Source organism: Pelmatolapia mariae, linkage group LG8, assembly GCF_036321145.2.
Source record: "Pelmatolapia mariae isolate MD_Pm_ZW linkage group LG8, Pm_UMD_F_2, whole genome shotgun sequence".
In the NCBI taxonomy this organism is placed as follows: Eukaryota; Metazoa; Chordata; class Actinopteri; order Cichliformes; family Cichlidae; genus Pelmatolapia; species Pelmatolapia mariae.
Window position 1 is genome coordinate 24,435,838 of NC_086234.1, and position 19,946 is coordinate 24,455,783.

The following is a 19,946-nucleotide window of genomic DNA, read 5'->3' on the forward strand; positions in this document are numbered from 1 at the left end:
GTGATGTTACTGACCCAAGGCCCAAGGCCCAGTATAAGAGTAATTTGAACTGTAAACAAATATGGAGCTTGAGCTGAGCATAATAGGTGTGCTTTAGGAGTTTGCCTTTAAAACAAACAAATCCACTCTTCAGCGTTGAAGCTGCCACTTTTAGAAATGTATGTCCCAACACATTTGCATTTAAAAAAGCTATCTGCATATTTTCTGGAGTGACGTGAAACAATTTTTTCTTGCTGACATTAAAATCAGGAAATGATGTATCCCACGGCATTTTTTAATGTTAGCAATAATATCTCATTTACACTTCAGAGAACTCCTCCAAAAACCCTGCCGACGTGTCCCTGGCTGTCATGCTCACATTACTGACGGTTTCCTCGAAAAATCAGAGGAGTTCCTTTAATCATTTTGCCAGCAAACCTGAGGGGATCAAACTGCCAAATCTCTCAATTTTCTGCAGCGCAATGCTGTGCACACCTCTGTTGATCCTGTTTCTGTGCTCAGCTGTTGTGAACAAACCTCTCTTGTCAACTTCAAGACAAACATCTTCAGACGTTTTCCCACATTATTTATGAATGCTGTATTTTACAGTACTGGACCTTACATTGTTTGGCAGTTTTCTTATTGAGCAAACTGTTTTGAAAAATTCTCCGCAAGAGTGTTACCAGTGATGTGTGATACAGAAAGTGATATAACCCCAAACATAACACAAATAGAAAGAGCCAGCTGGGCAGAGAGTTACCGTTAACATTTCAAGCATCAATAAGCACACATTGACTGAGCACGAAGCGAGGCAAATATATTTCATTGCTACTGAATGAAACAGGAAGGAAAAAAAGGTCAGGTGTCTCGCACATGCATCCCCCCCCCTTTGTGTGTATCATCAGGAAACGACTACTCCGAACAGCAGTAATCCTCGCTCTCGTCTGTAGATTTACAGTGTCCTGTGAGGTTTACATCGCTTCATTATGCCAAGATTAATGTACTGAGCTCTGACCTAGCAGACCCAGCTTCCAACAACACGCGAACCCGCCAATTACTCACACAACCTTGAAAGATCCCGGCAGTCTGTGGGTGGATTATGGGGAAGTGAGGGAAGGAACGCTGCTTCTGAAGTGAAGGGATCAAACTTCAAAGGAATCGCTGTCGATGCTGAGCGTTAAGAGTTCCTGCAGTACGTGCGAACATGTACGCTACATGTGTGAAAACACATGTAGCGTACACGTGGGCAAGGTTTACAGCCTTGATAAAGATTTGACACTTTGTGTACAACTGCAGAGTCTGTACAAAGAGTCATGGGAAACTGGCACTCCCTTGACACTCTGTTTGAGGGTTATACTGAATGTCCTGACTGTGGTTTTCACTTTGTGGGCTGCTTAGCATTGGTGTTCAAAAAAAGAGGTAAACAGCTTCAAAATGTTACTGCACACCATGCTAAGAAAAAAAAGGCAGCGGATCATGCCAGGGTGTAATTTGAATATTGCGACAGCTTCCTTGAACCTTATAAATCTCTTCCAAATACAAAACTGTCATATGGTGTTTCCAAAATTCACCTCGCTCATGACAGACTCATCAAAATACGATGTCACTGTGATTAGCAATTCTGATATTCACAGAAAAGCAGGTATAGATAATTCTCCACAAACATGCCCTATAAACAACACAGTCTCAGCGGTATGTGAAATACTTGTGAACTGCTATCTATAGATTTGTGGTCTTGGACACAAATTTCCGCTGTTTTCATTTTCTCTTACTGGGCGGTTTAATATCTACTGGTTTGTTTCTGATGTCAGACAAAAAAAGTTTCTACAGGACAAAAGAGTCTGAATCTGGGGGTTTTGAGAGATTTATGAAGGCTTAAGTCATTTCACCCCTCAAAGCAACGACTACACAGTGTGTTAGAATAGAAAAGGCCTTTATTGTCATTATATATTTACCATATATGTATATGGTTTGAGTTTTACTTGCATTTTAATTTATTTTCTTTGCATTTCTTTACATTTGTTTTTGGTTATGTTTAGGCAGTGAAACTTACGAGGAAGCACTTGGCGACACTGGGAAGGAAAAACTCCCTTTTGACAGGAAGTAAGCCCGGACAAAACCAGGCTCAGGGAGGAGTAGCCATCTGGGCAGATGCCCTGCCTACTACAGATACCTTACTGACAACTTAAGGACCCAGCACACAATATATTCCTCCAAGCATGACTTTTCAATTTTATTTTGGTAGTCTGAACATTTGATTTGGGACGTGCAAAGATAACGCATCTTCCTATGTTATTTAGCACTTTTAGCAAGTAGAGTGTTGTCATGTCCTCTCTCCACTATAGTGTCTTATCTATGTGTCACACTCCTCATCTCCTCTATTCTCACTTCTTTACTTCTTCTCCACTCCTGTCCTGCTGATAAAAAGCAGGCAATGAAATTTCTCAGTGTGTAATGATCATATGCTAAGCAGATTATTTGTCAACATCAGCTTATTTGAACACATCGACACATCAGTGACATACTGATCCACCCCATAAGGGATAAATGTGCCATGTGCCATCTTATTGATGATTTACATTAATATAATGATCAGGTGTAACCTGGAAGTCCGTGCATTGTTGTAATAAGAACATTTCCAAACCAATCACAGAGCCATCTTCACCACCCTCTCTATCTCCTGTTGCTGTGGCAGCAACAGGAGATAGAGAGGGTGGTGAAGATTGCTCCACCTTCTCATGGCCTCTGGTGCACCTTATGCTATCTGAAGCCTAGTTAACCATTTGTTAACTATTGTTTTTTTGTGTTTGCATGCCAACAACTATAACTCTGATGACTTGTTTGGTAGCTTTCTCCAGCACTGTGTAGGCAGAAGAATATATAAAATATTTAATGTTAAGAAAAAAACTTTTTTCTTAATTAATTATTTTTTATTAAAATAATTAGTCATGTAATAAACTAAATTCTGCATATTCATGAAATAATATTGGACAGATTAATAAGTAACATTAAAAGTAACATTAACACAAGTAAGTAACATTACCTAATGTTATCAACTGTACACATATATCAGACAGAGATGCATTAACTAAAGTTAAGATGTGATTCAATGCATCTTTAATGAGGCATAGTAAAACTAATGGCAATTGTCAGGATACTCACAAATGTCACAAATGTCAAAAGGTAACAATGTTTCCTCTTTGGTATTTTGTGGTCTGGAACAAAGAGAGAGACGAGCTAACTGAGTAATATTACCAGGATTTGAGCATCCACTGCTTGAGTGGTTAAAAATGTCCTTGGCAGCAGCTCCAGGGTTTATGAAGCAGAGATGATTTAAACTCTTGAAAACAAACACTAAAAATCATTGAGAGTGCTTATTTTTGAATATGGTACTCTATATGGAGCACTATGAGGGAGGCTTTCAAAATGTAAAAGCATCAGTGTTCGCCAAAGACTGTGTATTCTTTTTACCTATGTTATATATATTCCACACACACACAGTGGAAAAACTCTTTGGTTAAAGATGCTGTAATTATGAAAATAACAGTAAGTCGTATAATTACGATTTCTAGTCTAGTCTCTAGTATACTGCCATGGTTAGCTTCTTAGCTTAAATACCTTTCATGTAAACAACTAGACATGTTGCTCTTACTCCACGCTATTATGAAAGCAGCTGCTCATCAAGCCTGACTGGAGTGTGTGCTTGAGTGTACATGTGTTACTGTGTGAAATGAGGACCTGTGTGTGAAATGTGGGTTTCTGGGCGTTAGTTTGGGGAAGCTGTGGTCAGATGGGGAGGTAACACCCATTGAGCTTTATAAAGACAGGAGAGTGAAATAGATTAGCCCAGGCTGAAAGACAACAGCGATCTGTGCAACACTGGAGGTAAACAACATCTTACATTTCATGCTTTGCATTGGATCTCTTTTACTTAAGCTGTAAGTACATTGTAAACATACCGTTGTCATTCATTTCCCAAGAGCTGTAGTACGTTAAACTTAACTTCATTTACTAACTTAAGCAATCAGCTTTTTTCAGTGAATGCGATGTTTAGTAATTTAATTGCATACTGATGTGGAAAGAAGTAGTTGGTTTTTTTTTTCAAAGCAGAGGCTAAAGAAACTAATGGTGAAACTCATAAGTAATACGATTTGGGTTTAACTGAAGCCAGTTGGTGAACTGAAGGAACACATCTGAGACATTTCATTTTCTATCTGATTGCAGTGTTGAGGCCAATAAAACAGAAGTGTTTCAGCAATTAACTGTCAACAGGAAGATTCACACAACATATGAGTGTTGACATAGTAGCCATAGTGTCTGTTGTGAAACACAAATTTGAGAAGTCAAGACGGGCGTCTGCTCTTCCTCTTTTTAACCTTGAAACATCCTAAGTGCCCCCACCCTCTCTCTCTATATGTGTTTTTCTTCACAGGCTTATCTGCACACTAATGTCCCAAGATGAACAAGACAAAATACCCCAATGCTTGTAATGGCACTGCTACTCCAGCACTTGCCAATGGTATTGATGAGTGGGGCCAGATGAGTCAAAATGTGGCCATAGGGAATCAGGTGATCCTCAGAAAGAAAAACAGAGGGCTCAAAGAGAGGTCACCACACAGACCGGAGCCCAGCAGAGCGCGTCCTTTGTCAGCAGTGTCCACCTCTAACGTGACAACAAACAAGACCAAGAAGGAACCACAGCCTCCTGAGTGTAGTGCATCGCTCCTGCAAACCCCTGTAGCATCCCATGATCCAGTGAAACGCTACTCCTGCCCCCCCATGGGGATCTCACCATCACCAAGTCACTCCTCATCTTCCTCCACCTCTTCCACCACCTCATCCTGCTCCTCTCCTCCTCCAGTTAAGACATCGCTTATCATCGGCCACGACCCTCTAGGCTGGAAGTTGCATCCCAAGTCCAGCTCGCTCAACCCCCGAGCTCGTGCTAACAGGCTCTCCCTGCAGATTCCCCTCCCCACAATCCCTGATGTTAACCCTCTGAAACCTGAGCCATTACCTAAAACCAAACCCGCCCTTAAACCCAAACCCTCACGACGACGCCACTCTGACTCAGAAGCCTTCCTCCAATCTCAGAGGATCCAAATGCCTGCGGTGACACTGGATGAACTCTGCGCTGTGCATCTTCGCCCGCTTGCCCTTTCAGATGAGTCTGACGATGTGTTCAGTGAGGGGAATGAAAAAGACCCCAAGGCCACCCCTCGCAAAATACCGCCACCCGTTCCGGAAAAAACAGCCATGGCTAGACAAATAGCACAACTTATTGCTTATTCACGCCTGGGCTGTAAAAGCGACAGAGATGAAAACATTTATACCAGGATCATAAAGCCAAAACTTAAACATTCACATCAGAGTGTGGACCACAACAGAATACATGCTACAAAAAATGGTAAGTGCTCAAAGAAAATCTCACAATAATCATGCTTATTATGAGTTAAAGGGACAACTCATTCATTTTATAGTAGACTTCTAAAAGGTTGAGAAACTTGTGACGGTGACAGAGCAGCAATTCTAATATTCTGGTATAGACATAAATTTACATCCAGACTGAACTTATTCCTTCTGCATGTCCTATGCATGAATAGTAACTTTATCAATACAGAGTTTAGATATTAATTATACGAACCAGTGGGAAGTAATTTGGTGCTATGGGTCGTAATGACGACTGGAACAGTGTTGGTAGCAGTTTGCTTTCTTCACCTGTATTGGAACGTTTAATTCAAATTAACAATTTTTTAAAAATGGCGTTAGTATAGTGAAAATACAGTAATTACTTGCGCATAAACATTATATCAAAATCTGGAAATGTTGATCCAACATTGAAACAGCATATGTTTTACAGAAACTAAAGAAAAGTATAGATATGCAGAGATAGCAACAAAGTTACCTTTTGTTTTAAAGTGCAATGAAGTAGGGTTAATCCTATCCCTAACCCATTTAAAGGTTCACTTTTGTTTACTGAATAGTTTTGGGATATGTTTGGCTATTTGCCTGATTAAGGTCTAGAGCCAGAAATGTATGCACGTTCATGAAAGTGAATTTGTTACCTCTGAACATGACACATGGCATTGCCCTTGCAGAAGTTCTAAGTGCAGATGTCTGAGTATCTTGATTTACTTTTGATTGATTTCCTTTATGAGGTGCTGAGATGACATGCAAGCATTTAAGTGGAAATCGATAGTAATGTCATCCCCTGTTTTTCAGGAATGCAGCATCTTCACATCAGCTGCGACAGTGAGAGGTCCACCCCACGCTTCCCGGGCTGAGAGATCTAAGAGATCTCTGAAAAGACCTCTAATCATTGACTCCACGTCCCATCTATTCTGTATAGAGTAGAATAATTCTTCCTCTCTGTTGAGGAGACTTTTAATTTGTTCTTTTTGTCAATTTATGGGGATGAAGTAATAGCTGTATTGGAAAAAACAAGGTGTGCAGATGATGAAATTACTGCAGCTTATAATTGCATAAGCATTATTTACGGTGTAATACTCTGTGGTAAAATCTGAATTTATCTATGTAGGCAAGGTGCAATGACAAAGGATAGGGCTAGATAAACAGGAAATGAGCTGTTCCAGCTGGAGATGTACATACAATTGCATTGCTCATTTTAACTTCTCAAGTGATGACTTATTAATCGAGCTTTTAAGTATACCTGTACCCTACATGCAATATCTTTATAAATTAAAAAAAATCAAATATCATTGAAATTATTGGCTGATCATATGGTCTGATGTTTTTGACACTAAACATGAATTTCACCTGCTATCCTCCCCTTCAGCCTCAGCATATCTTTGATAATATAAAACACACAAACCTCAGTCTGTTTACCAGCAGACACACTCACAATGTCAATGTGATGCAGTTAAGAATCGGTCTTCCTTTTCACTGTGCTTTAGCTGGCCTATGTGTATTTAATGTAAGTCCAATATGCAGCAGCTTATTGAGAAATTTCAGGAAAGTAGAAGTGTAGAGTAGAGATAAATGCACTCTGTTTAAATGAGAGTATCTAAAAGAAAATTCATTATTCAACTGAAATTTCTGCTAAACTCCTTGAAATACAGCTGAAAGAATGCATTTTGACCACATCTTGATTGATTTAAAATCCACTGTGGTGGTGTACAGAGGCAAAATTACAAAATATGACTCACTGTTGAGTCACTAAATGAGGTGCATTGTTGTAGGTGGAGGAGGGTACAGACTAAGAATAAGACTGGTAGCAAATAACGTCTATGGCATTTGAAACAGCTGACTATGTAAAATGACAACTGAATGCCTGAACCTGCTTACCTTTTGTTACCACGGCTTGTTTGAAACCTAATTAGTGCTTACAGTATTCACATCATCAAATCATGACAGACTGTGTATAATAGATGGATGCAGGTGCAGTGGAGTCAAATGGTAAATGGCCTGTATTTGTATAGCGCTTTGCTTAGTCCCTAAGGACCCCAAAGCGCTTTACACTACATTCAGTCATCCACCCATTCACACACATCCCAGTGTCCCAGGGATTAACTCTAGCCCAACCAACATATTAGCAACATAATAGTAATTATCTGTTTCCTGGCATATTGGTAACACCTGCAATTGAGTGAAATAGTGGAATGAATAAATAATGAAAAGCAGATACACCCCAGGAGAAGGAGGGTGTACTCCTAGTGGCTGGGAACTGGCTGACAACCAGTTGGGAGTAGGAATTCTAAGTGGTTGTATCTGTATAATGGCACATAAATGAATATTTAAGAAGTAAAGAAGAGACAGAGGAGCCACCCTTCAACTGTGTTGTAAGTGTTGATGTTGCATAGTTTGTTTACTATGAGGGCACACTGCAATTTCCGTGTAGGCAACTTCTGCTTGGAACACCACAAATACAAAAACCAGCTGATCCAGGCAGAGTTGGCCTGTTGTGACAGTAAAAATGTCAGTAATTTTAAAATTCCACTTATATATATATTAAACTGCATATAGCAAATGTTGTTTATGTTTTGTGTGCCTGAAAAAAATTCATTTATCCATTTATCTTCTTCCGCACCTCCCCCAGCTTATCCGGGGGAACACCAAGGTGTTCCCAGGCCAGACAAGAGATATAATCTCTCCAGTGGGTCCTGGGTTTGTGTCAGGGTCTCCTCCTGGTGGGACATGCCCGGAACACCTCACACAGGAGGCGCCCAGGAAGCATCCTTATGAGATGCCTGAACCACCTCAACTGGCTCTTTTTGATGTGGAGGAGCAGCGACTCTACTCTGAGCCCCTGCTAGATGGCTGAACTTCTCAGCCTATCTCTACGGGAGAGGCCAGCCACCCTTCAGAGGAAGCACATTTATGCTTCTCTTAGCCAGAATCAACACTTTTCTGAAACTTTATTAAAATTAAGCTCTTTTTAAAAGTGCTAAAAGATGAAGACACCAGTAGCAAGCTTTAAAACAGACTAATGCTATTAATGATAACACAGAAACTGCTTTTCACATGAAATATCTGTTAATACTTCAGCAAAATCCACGGCAAAGAAATCTTTAAGTTTACTTTTGTAAGCGAAATATTTTTAAAAAACGCAGACAGAGTTTAGATGGAGTCTAATAGAATTGCGTGAATCTGGATTTGGTCCACTGAGATGAGCTGCTGGGTATGGAGCAAAGCGGAGAGAAAACTCCAGTGCAGGCTGGAAGCAACGCTGCAGGCAGGTGAGCAATGAGACTGCAGAATACCACATGCACAGAAAAACACACACCATATGCACCAAATCTGAACCTGCTGCAAGTTTTTTCTCAGGAGTTTGTAGTTTTTCAGAAACTCCACTTTTTTCTCCTGGATACAGCTCAAAGTAAACCTGTTTCTGAGAAAATGGGCCATGGCACAATGCAGACTATGATCACTTGAATTGACTCACAGTGATTCCAATTCCATTTACTAAAGTTTCAGTTACACCAGAGTAATAATAGAATGGCAGCCTCCATTTGCCCAGGAAAAACGGCTTTTTTATAATACAGTAAATTAAATAAATAAAACAATTTTGATAATTACCAATAACTTAGGGCAGCTTTGGCATAAACTTCACACTAGGTGGTGGTCTAATAAATTTGTTAAGCAGTTTTCCTTAGTGTGACTGTAGCCTTACACGGGCACAGCCGTAAGAACAAAGTCTGCCACTGACATATTTAATGGAAATTCTGTTTGTGAATGAGGCTCAGTGTTCTTACCCTGCTAAATAAAGTGAACTGAAAGTCTTGAGGTGGAATGAACCTCTGACTTAAGGTTTCACTTAAACTGAGTGAAAAATAACTGAAACTTTAAGAGTAACAAATAACAAAAGTCCCAGGAGCCTAAATGAGATGGCAAGGAGAGACTGAAAAAAAGGGAATAGGCAGAGAGGAGGCAATCTCTTCACCCCCTCAGAGTAAAGAGAACTGTAGAAGCATAGCACACTGACACTTATTAGCCTGCTGGCACTGTGTGTGTGTGTGTGTGTGTGTTTGGGGCATCCGTGTGTTAAAGTGTACATGTTTGCTTGGATTCAGCTCATGTGTGAGTGGTACAAAACCTATTGTTGGTTCCAAAGCAGTACGAATGAAATCATGAAAACTACAATGTTAGAAGTAATAAAAACAGCAGTTCAGTATGTCGTCCAGGTTGCATCTTTTTATGGAATTTAAATTAAGCACTCAACACAAGATTTTTGTGTAAATCAATGTCTATTAAAGCCCATTATGACACGTCACTGCATTAAATGTCCATTAAGCCCAGCTGTTTCACAGGATACAGACATACTTGTCAATAATGCACATTTCCAAATCAGAGATTTCTCCTTCAAACATCATTCAAGTCAAATTTATCGCTGCTAATCAATTTTATTGTGACAACATTTCACAATAAATTTTTTTTTTACTATTAAATGTGTGGGCATACTTATGTATGCAATTTTATATCATTTATACAATGTTATGGTGGCAGAAATCTACATTATCTATTGTAAAAGTTGCCTAACTTGATGGACAGGTATGCCAAAACAAAGAAACAACATCAGGGCTGAAAAATTAAACCCACACTGAAGTGTAGTCCCTGGAGTGGCAATATTCCCGTGTATCCCCCAAATTAAAATGCCGAGTTTCACAGCAGAAAAAATCCTGTTTACAGCCTGCTGTCAAAAAAAAAAAAAAGGTAAACTATACAGCTGTTACAGGCATCAGTATGTTAAAGTTTACAGTTCATGAAAGTGAAAAATGAAAAACTAGAAAATCAGAAAAAGACTGAACAAACAAGGTTGCCAAGAGAAAGACGGTTCTCCTGGCAACCGTACTTGGTTGCTATACTTGGTGGTTTAAACCCTTTCAAAACTAACTCCTACTATTAACAGTATGCAAGCAAACAACCAGTATGTTGTTTCCAAATTATTTATGTGTTTTTTTATTGACTTTAGCAAAATAAGATGTAGAATATAAAATAGTGCCGGGGCATTCACAGGAGAACCGTCCAAATAAAATAAAATAACATGCTGATGGAAAGGCAGATGAGGATGGACAGGTGTTAAGTAACAAGATCACCTGAAAAAAATAAAAACATAAGAAGAGACACATACGCTCTTTCTTAAACGCTGTTAATGGGAATGTTTATTCTATGTACTAACTGTCTAAGGATACAGAGAGAGCAGTTTCTCCCAGAAAATCCAGTGATGGACACAGGGCAGGAGGAAAACTGGGGTTAAAGTGTCCCAGAACAATTGGAAGTTATGACACCTTCAGTTAATGAGCAATTAACCCTGACAGGCCAATGAATCCATAACATTACTGAGGCAACGCAGAAAACTGTTATTTAGATAAAGAAATTAAAATCTGAATTTATTTTAGGAAACATGGATTGCAGTGTATTCACGAAAGAGGAGCAGAGCCATACAAGTTGTCATAGGCAGTCAATTGAAAGCCTGGTATTGGGATGGAATTACCAGTTTATACATGCGTAAAGACACAGTCAGTGCTGAACAGTTTTTTTCCATCCAGACGACGATGGAAAAAAACGGGAACAAGACAATTCTTAACCATATACTGCAGTCACAGCAAGATGGTTTTGTAGTAGAAGTGGGCACCGAGCCGGTCCAGATATTTCATGAAAACATGTGGCACATCATTGAACCAAGTATCACAAAGAACTGGGGAACATTTCTCTCCCAGAAGTCCAGCAACTGGCCTCACAATTCAAATATTGAACTGTGGCAGAGCAGGTTATGGTTACATTGAGCACTGCGTGGGTTGCTGGCTGTGCAGAGCAGCAGGGGAACCGTAATAGAACTGGGAAAAGAGTCCAGAGTGTGGAGAACTAATCGGAGAAAATAAAGAGAAGCAGAACAGCAAAATCAGATGGATGAATGTCAGGCCTGAAGAGCAAAGCTGAGGCTGTAAAGAGCTGCAGACTGAGGCAGAGCAGTATGAACGGTAGATGAGAGAGATGATAAACTTTTCAACTTTTACAATATTTTTTTATGTGTTTGTTGTTTCCAGCTGCTCAGGTCAGATTTAAAATGCAGGCAGTGAGTGGTTTAATCCTTCATAGTGAAAGATATTGCTTTTTATATCTTATATATTTTAGCATAACTAACACCAAGCTTTATCTTAATTTTTAACCAGAATGCTTTTCTTCTACAGTAATTAAATTATTTTGATGTCAGGTATTTGTCATACCCTTTGTTTATTAGTAGGTCCTAAAATACATTTTACACTCATTTATTTAAATGTAAAACAAATAAAACATCTAAACTTAGGTTTAAAAAGAAAGTGTGTAAGATTAACTCATAACTGGGAAAATTAGTTAAAGTTACATTTTCAAGATATGACGTCTGCACAATTGCTTCTGTTGTGTTGCAGCATGGGGTCGAAATGTATTTATTTTTCTGGGTATTGGTATTGAGTTTAAATTCTAGTATTGTGACCACCCTAATGCACAATTTGATATCATCTATGATATCATCGTTGTATTTTTACTGAGTTGTATATAGCATTTGTATTCTATTTTTATCTTATTGTATATTCTATTCTATTTTATCCTACTGTATATAGTATTTTATTTTATTCTATTCTGTACAGTTGTGTACTGTATTCATTCTTATTTTATTTTATTCTAATTTTTGCTTCATAACTTTTGCACTGTCCACTTCCTGCTGTGACAAAACAAATTTCCCACGTGTGGGACTAATAAAGGTTATCTTATCTTATCTTACAAAGCACACAAAGCCAGGAAAAAGCCGTACACCTGCTCAGCAGCATCTGAACCTGCTGCTTTAAACTGTGGTGTAAATTCAAGCTTCTGAAGCACACATGTCATTTAAAGTTGGCCGCCAGAAAACTGGTTGGGCGAATATTTTGCCACCTACTATGGTGCCAAATGGTCCTCCTGAGTGTTGCTTCACATTTCATTTAATCGTATGTCTTGTTAGCATGGCGCTGCATCTTGAAAATTAATTTAATCTTAATAAACAGAAAACACCCTTTGCACAGTTGGGTTGCTCTACATATGCAAACAGGATTGTTGTTGGGTTTGTACAGATTCTGCGTGTGTGTTTTTTAATACAGCATGTGTATGTGTAAATACCACTGTGTACGGCTGCGAGGCAACAGCACATGCAGGGGCATTAGTGTGAATGTGTGTGCTCCTCTTCCAGCTCCATCACATGCTGCAATGAGCCAAATACAGATGGAGCCATTAAAGTTTCTGTCAAATTCCCCTGAAAAGCGGAGTAACCAATTAGTGGCCAACTACCACAAGGATGTCACATCTTAATCGCCCATTTCTTGTCTTTTACATATTCATAGGACACACACTGGCCTATTTCAAGCTGTTTTCTAACTGCTGTCTGATAAACTGTGCTGACGGCGGGAATGTTTTCAGCCAAAGACAGAAAAGAGAAGAAAAGAAATGCCACTGCTATCGTGGGAGAAGAGTGCGAAAAGATAACTTGGTTTGAGGAAGATGCAGCTTCGACAGAAGGGAGCAAGCAAATAAACAGAGGAGAAACAGAGAAGAGAACGTATCAACGCTCGAGAGAGGAGATGGAGAAAATCAACAAATTTGCTTGTGTGTCAAAGAGAGAGAAGGAAAGGGAGAGGGACAAACATTTATTTGATTTGGTGCTGTAAACTGGCAGAGTGCTGGAGAGTGTGCCTGCATTGTTAATGTTCTACTTGGCAAAGGAGAGGACCTTGAACAGCAAAGCACTGCCACCCCGGTCTGCCAATCAACATTATTTTTTTCTCTATTTCAGCAGCATTCGAAACATTTGAGGCAGATTTGCAGCTCAATTAGGCAAATTGGCACAGATTAGCAACCTTTATAAGTTGAGGTTGTGATGGAAAAGAAAACAATTATCTGGTGTATTTTTATTTTACTTACTAGACTCTCCTTTACACCGATACTCATAAACACACAGGACCCTACAATCATTGTCATTATGGTTATTTTATAGTATTGCTTCAGATTCCATACATATTCCCTACAATATCCCTACATAGTATTTTTTTTTATTGCAGATGTCCAAACTGGTAATGAACCGATTATTTGCTACAAGGTAACTTCAGACTAAAAACAATCTGCCCTCTGTATAAAGACCTGAAACTAATGTGAGGTTTCTGCAGACTGAGGTAGATAAAAACAGTGCCTCTGTAAAGTATTCACAAAGCTGCTGTTCCACATTTTGTCATGTTACAGCCTTATTTTAAAACGAATTGCGTTAATTTTTGACCTTAAAATTCTGCACAGAACATCTGTGACTGACAAAGGGAAAAAAAGTTCTTCCAAATTTATAAAAATGTTAGAGCACAAAACAAGCCATGAAGTCAATGGGATTGTCTACAGACTTCCGAGACAGGATTATGTAAAAAAAAAAAAAATCTGCAGCACTGAAGGTCCAACGAGCACAGTGGCCTCCATCATCATTAAATAAGTTTGGCACCTTCAGGACACTTCCTGTTGGTGTCCGGGTGGAAGGGCCGTAGTCAGGGAGGTGAGCAAGAACCTGAAGATCACTCTGACAGAATTCCAGCATTGCTCTGCGGAGAGAGATGTTATTGGTAGCAGAAACCAGGAGACTAGACAGGGATGAAGGAAAAAGGAATGCAGCAAAGTACAGACATCATTGATGACAGCCCACTCCAAAGCGCTGTGGAGCACAGAATTAGGCAAAAAGTTCATCTTCCAACAGGACAACGAGCATGAACACACTGCCAAGATAACAAAGGAGTGGTTCCAGGACCAGTCTATGAATGTCCTTCAGTGGCAAAGAGCCTGACTGAACATATGTGGAGAGATCTGAAAATGTTTGTTCACTGACGCTCCCCATCCAACCTGATGGAGCTTAAGAGGTTCTGCAAAGAAGAATGGGAGAAACTGACCAAAAAAGGTGTGCTTAGCGTGTAGCATCACACTCAAAAAGCCTTGGGGCTGTAGTTGCTGCCAAAGGTAAAAGCTAACTTTTCTCTGATTGGATGTCCTTTGCAAACAGAAGTTTTGAACTGTGTGTGGGTGTGGCTCCTGTGCTCACAGCCAGAACTTTGTAGCTGAGATGATGGTATTAAGTATGATCATTTGCGCTGAGATCATACAGAGCCAAGAATAAAACAATAAATAAATTAGAATAAATTGCAAATACATTTGTACGATTGTACAAACAACAAGGTCATTTAAAACTTTGACGCGTTGTTTAATATTAGCAATGACCAAAATAACAGCATATTGATATGTGACAAAAATTGAGGAAAAAAGATGAAATGAGAAAAAGATGAGAACTTAGACTAAACTTCTTTGGAGTCATCACACTGTGAAAGGACGCTTCAGGGCCAGCATACATGGGCGGAATGATTAAGCATTCAGTAAATTAACAGATATTGCATTAAGATTGTACCATACGGCATATGCAAAAAGATTGCAATAAACCACCACTTCTTCTATTTGCACAGAGTTTTTCTGCTGTCTATAGTCTTGCCCTCTTCTTTCTCTCTAAACGTTTAGCTGGCAGCATGCCCGCTGACACTGAGTGTACATCGCATCGATTTTTACTCTACTGTTGAGGTAATCTTTTAAACAACAGAGCCTCCCCTCCACACAAAGGCCTTCAGTGATTTAATGATTTAAAGATTTTTCTTTCTGTGACCTCTGTGTCCAAGAGTGTTGGTCAATACCAATAAAATTTGCTTGTGCATGCATGCATGCTGCGGCCTTTGTATGCATGCGCTCAAGTGCGCTACTTGCATGTCAGCGTAAATCTTTAGCCAGCAGAATGCATGGTTCTGCAGTAGCAGCTGTATAGCCCTGATATGAGGTTGTAAAGCATTCAAGGCATCTGTCTCCTGAAAAATTACAACTATATTTACAGGACATGTAATAATGGAGCTAGTATGAATAATGCAGCCTGAAAAGCTTTTATCTGGCTACTCCAAACACTACTCCTGTCCTTCTATGATTCTGGTCATTCTTTTTTGATTATTCAAGAGACATTTCAGTTTTATAATAAAAATCACCACACAAACAGCGTGTGCACTATAATAATGCGCCTAAGATGGGTACAAAGAGACATAATCAAGGTCCAGGCAAATATATTTGAAATGGTGGTGAAAAAGAAAATATCTTAAGAGCAGTTATGCACCTGTTGGCATGACAACCACCAAAACACATGATCATCAACATGTCCTTGATCATACGGCTTATGGATACCCATTGTGTAGATTGCAGTAGGGACACAACAATTTGAACACAAGTTCAGGTCATCGGTCGATTACAAAGAAAAAACTACACCCTCTCTAATCCACACCTACAGCCCTTTAAGAATTACCAATTAACCTGACATAAATGGCTTTGGGAGGAAGCTGGAGTATTCTCTATTAACAGGCTACATACCATGGGATTTTAAGGTGGCAGCAATTAAACCATTACTTTAAAAGCTATCACTTGACACAGCTGTGTTAGCTAATTATAGGCCAATCACTGGAGAGCAGAGTAGTTGTAAAACAGCTAACTGATCGTTTGCAGAAGAATTGTTAATTTGAAGAGTTTCAGTCGGGATTCAGAATTCAGCACAGGAACAAGACTAGAGTTCTTCCTGTTAAAAGGGAGTTTTTTCCTCCCCACTGTTGCCAAGTGTTTGCTGATGATATTCTGCTCACAGGATTTTCTCTCTAATATTGTACGGTCATTACCTTGTCTTGTGATATGAATAAAATGGAATTGAATTGGATTGAAATGTAAAAGCTGTCTCTGTGGAGTACTCTGGGAGAATGTGCAAATCCCACATAGAAAGACCACAGCCGATCAGGGCCAGAACCTTCTTGCTTTGGGGCCACAGTGCAACATGCTTAACAAAGCAAGGTGCAGTCATCACTACCAATCTGCTGTGAGAATCTCTTCACCTCATGCATCTGTGGGCTGGACAGTCTGGGGATGCACCTTGGCATCCAAGCTAGCTAGCATTAGCTTATGACGCCACCCTTTCTTCCAAATACAGGAAAAAAAAAATAAACAATCTAAATTGCAGGTTTTAAATTCTCTACAGCAGGCACATTTTACTGGCAGTAAAACGGAGACATAAAAATTGCAGAATAGAGGAAAAAGAGACAGGTCAAACAGCAATAACAATAGTTGTAGTTGCGATTACAGATTGAAAAGAGTCTCAAAAGGAGAGAGAATGATAGATGGACAGCACTGGGGACTGTGTCTCCAGCTCGTTATCTTACAATTGCTCTCCAGCCTTCACTCTGAAGCACTGCTGCTAATGGATTCACACCATGGGTGACATACAGGGCAGTGAAGTAGCTTTGCAGAGCAGCGTGCGCCACATGACTACATTTATCTCAGTTAAAGTTTGAATAGATGATCTTCAAACTTCTTGTCTCACTTGTATTTCCATCACAACAATAAGTGGTTTTAAACAGTTATTAAACATAGTAGCTTTAAACGGCTTGTTTGAAGAACCCATGGAAAACTCTTTTGCTTCACTAACAGTAGTTCTGCTAGTATAAAAAAAAATTCACTGTTCACTGCAATTACATTTTTAGACAACTAAATGTATAATTCTCAAAATGCATACAAATAGTGTTAATTGGAACATTATATTTAGTACAGAACTGTTTAATTTCTATATTTGTACACACTGTTGCATAGACTGCAGTTATAATAACTTACTTGCTTTAATGTGCCACTATGGCAGTTGAATAGCATCTTGACAATTTGGTCTAGCCTATCCCGACAGAGTCCATCATTAAAAAAGGCCAACTTTAGAGTAGAAATACATATGTCTACAGCCTGTTACAAAAACATTTCTCATTTTTAACTACATAATGTTCTTATTTATGACAAATATGGGGTAGTGGTGGTCGTGGAGGGACCACAGGTAACTTGAGTTGTGTGAATCAAGCTTGGTTAGCAATCCCATTATATCAGCTGATAGCAGATGAAGGCAATGACAGCCTACATCAGTTGATAATTCATCTGCTATAAGCCACTTTACAACCCATCTCCTTGAACAGTGCAATGGCAAGCAGGTGTCCCACACACATATGAAAGGTGTGGAAAATACAAATGACTGCAAATAGAAATAAATCCTCTTTTCGCTATACTGCTCCTCACTGAAATGCAAATGTGACAAATAAAAATTACTCTTATTTACACAAACAGATGTGCTCTGTTTAGGAGAAGGTGCACCTTGCTTACCAGGGTAGCTACTATTAGCTGATATTGCTTGCTAATGATGGCACAACTCCCAGGGAGATTTCTTGCTCCCACAACAGCCAAATACTACAAATCCTGCAGGTAAGAGTGAAGCATACAGTGCCCCATGAACCTTATACAATACATAGCACAAATAAAAACAAGGGAGTGTGGGTGTCTGCACCTTGATTGTTGTAATTAGAACTAATGAACACTAATGAACCCAAATTACCTTTGCGTGGGTGCCTGTTTCTCAGATTGTCGTGGCTCACTGTGCTGAGCAGGTGTGCTCTCTCTGAAGGGATTACGGCTCGCAGTATATTCGTGACACACACATACACACACAGATATACACACACTCCAACTGTCCACTAGCATCCTACTGTGTCTGCATCTGCTCTGAAGCATTAAAGCTGTTTTTTTGTTTTTGTCTTTTTGAACTGATGCTGATAACTACAAAAACACCCAAACACTCGGAAACAACGACGCTCCATTTAGAGGAGGCTGGATGCGTTATACAAGTAACACCGCACATGACAAATTGCTCTGTATAATCTGGAGTAAAATCATGTCAGGATAATGAGGATTTATCTTCTGATGTGAAACGATAACAGTGCTACGGCTTCATAAAGTTAAATTAAGCAAGAAATAATTCAACAAATCAGGCCAGTAATGCCTGATGCTTCAGCGTATAGCTCAATACTGTTTGTATTTCTCCTCTTATAGTTCAATCTCCAGTTCTAATTTTTAAAGTTTTCTGGTGGCTCTTCCTGTTTCTCTGGCTTTGATAGCTACATGAATACCCAGCAGACCGATCTGAGTTGCTCCCATGGCTCTCTGCACAACTGGGAAGTGAAACAAGACCCACGAGCATTTCACGTAGCTGTGGGCCTTTCTGAAGAAGACAGCACAAACTGATAACAAAACAGACTTTCTAATGTACCTGCTGCTGACTCTATGATAATGAAGAACAGAAATAACGTCACTTTTCACTCGTTAAAAATAAATTATGTACCTTCTTGTAGCTTCTGAGAGGATAATGTCATAGTTAGCTATAATATATGATTTTGCTGTGGGAAACATTATTTGTGTCCGCTCTGGTACAGACACAGAAAACATTTGAGAACCCCTTTAGATTACATACAGTACTGTGCAAAAGCCCCCCTCATTTCTTTACATTATATTTTACTTCCAAGTAGCCAGAGTTTCTTGTCATTTTTGAAGTGGTCTTGAGGAATAGTTCTTCAGACTTTCTGGAGGTCTTTGTAAGTTTTTCTGTGTAGAGTGTTGGCAGTTTTTTCCTCTCATTTTCAGTCTTGTCCTTATACTTGATCACTTCAGAGGATTTTTGTCTGTTAAGTCTCTTAAAACTAAACTATGGACTGTTTAAGCATTTAAAAAAAGGTATCTAATTCAAGGTATGACTCAGTGTTGTATCTATATATAGCAGACAACTTATCAAGTCCTTAGGAAATAGGAAACAAATTGAGTAAAGACCACACACAGGACCTGAGAGATGTATTTTTCAGTTCATCCATCTACTGTTCACCAAGGCCAAAGCCTTCAGTAATAGTAATAAATCACACAGCAATAGTACATTCATGTAGTTGTAAAAAACATGACAATATATTAAGTAATCCAAAGTATTCAGAATACGTTACTCTCATTGAGTAACTTAACGGAATATGTTACAAAATACATTTAGCGCCATGTATTCTGTAATCTGTAGTGGAATACATTTTAAAAGTAACCTTCCCAACAATGACCTCCTCAGAGCCTAGATTTCAATACTTTGTAAAAGGCTGGAAGAGGAACAGAACAACAGCAAACATCCAAACAAAAGCTTTGAATCTCAATCAAGCAGACTGGAGAACTATTCCTGAACTCTGCTTAAAGAAATTACAAGAACGTTTGCCTAAGAAAGTTCAGAAGAATAAAGACGATCATTCCAAATATTTTTTTTCAAGTGCATCAGAATTGTACAAACTCTATTTTCGCCATTTATAGCTCGAGAATTTTGCAGAATACTGGATAGCCAAACAACTCAACAGATTTTCAAGTTCTAAATGTTAAAAGAGAGAAATCTATTAAATAAAATGAATAATATTGACAAAAAGATATAAGGAAAACAATGCAATATACAATCTGGCTTTAATTTGAAGAACAAGGATCTAAGTGAGGATAATCTTCACAAACACATGCTGGGGCAAATTAATCATGACAGGAACAAATTACATTTCTGAGGACTCCAAAAAGAGAAAAAAAAGAAAGAG

At 39.1% G+C, this 19,946-nt stretch overlaps 2 protein-coding genes across 3 annotated transcripts in view; one reads left to right on the top strand and one right to left on the bottom strand.

The window, feature by feature from the left end:
• The window catches only part of LOC134632818 (ras-related protein Rab-26), a 144,265-nt gene that overhangs the window by 39,656 nt on the left and 84,663 nt on the right, over positions 1-19,946 (bottom strand). The gene's annotated exons all lie outside the window — the stretch shown is intronic.
• Positions 3,831-6,658, top strand: LOC134632817 (mediator of DNA damage checkpoint protein 1-like). 2 transcript variants are annotated; one of them, XM_063481631.1, is made up of 3 exons: positions 3,831-3,864; positions 4,412-5,386; positions 6,202-6,658. In XM_063481631.1, exons 2-3 carry the CDS (start codon positions 4,438-4,440, stop codon positions 6,261-6,263), a joined length of 1,011 nt encoding a protein of 336 aa, XP_063337701.1. In that variant the 5' UTR covers positions 3,831-3,864; positions 4,412-4,437; the 3' UTR covers positions 6,264-6,658. The 2 variants fall into 2 exon arrangements, with proteins under 2 accessions (XP_063337701.1, XP_063337702.1); XM_063481632.1 differs by having other exon boundaries at positions 3,842-3,917.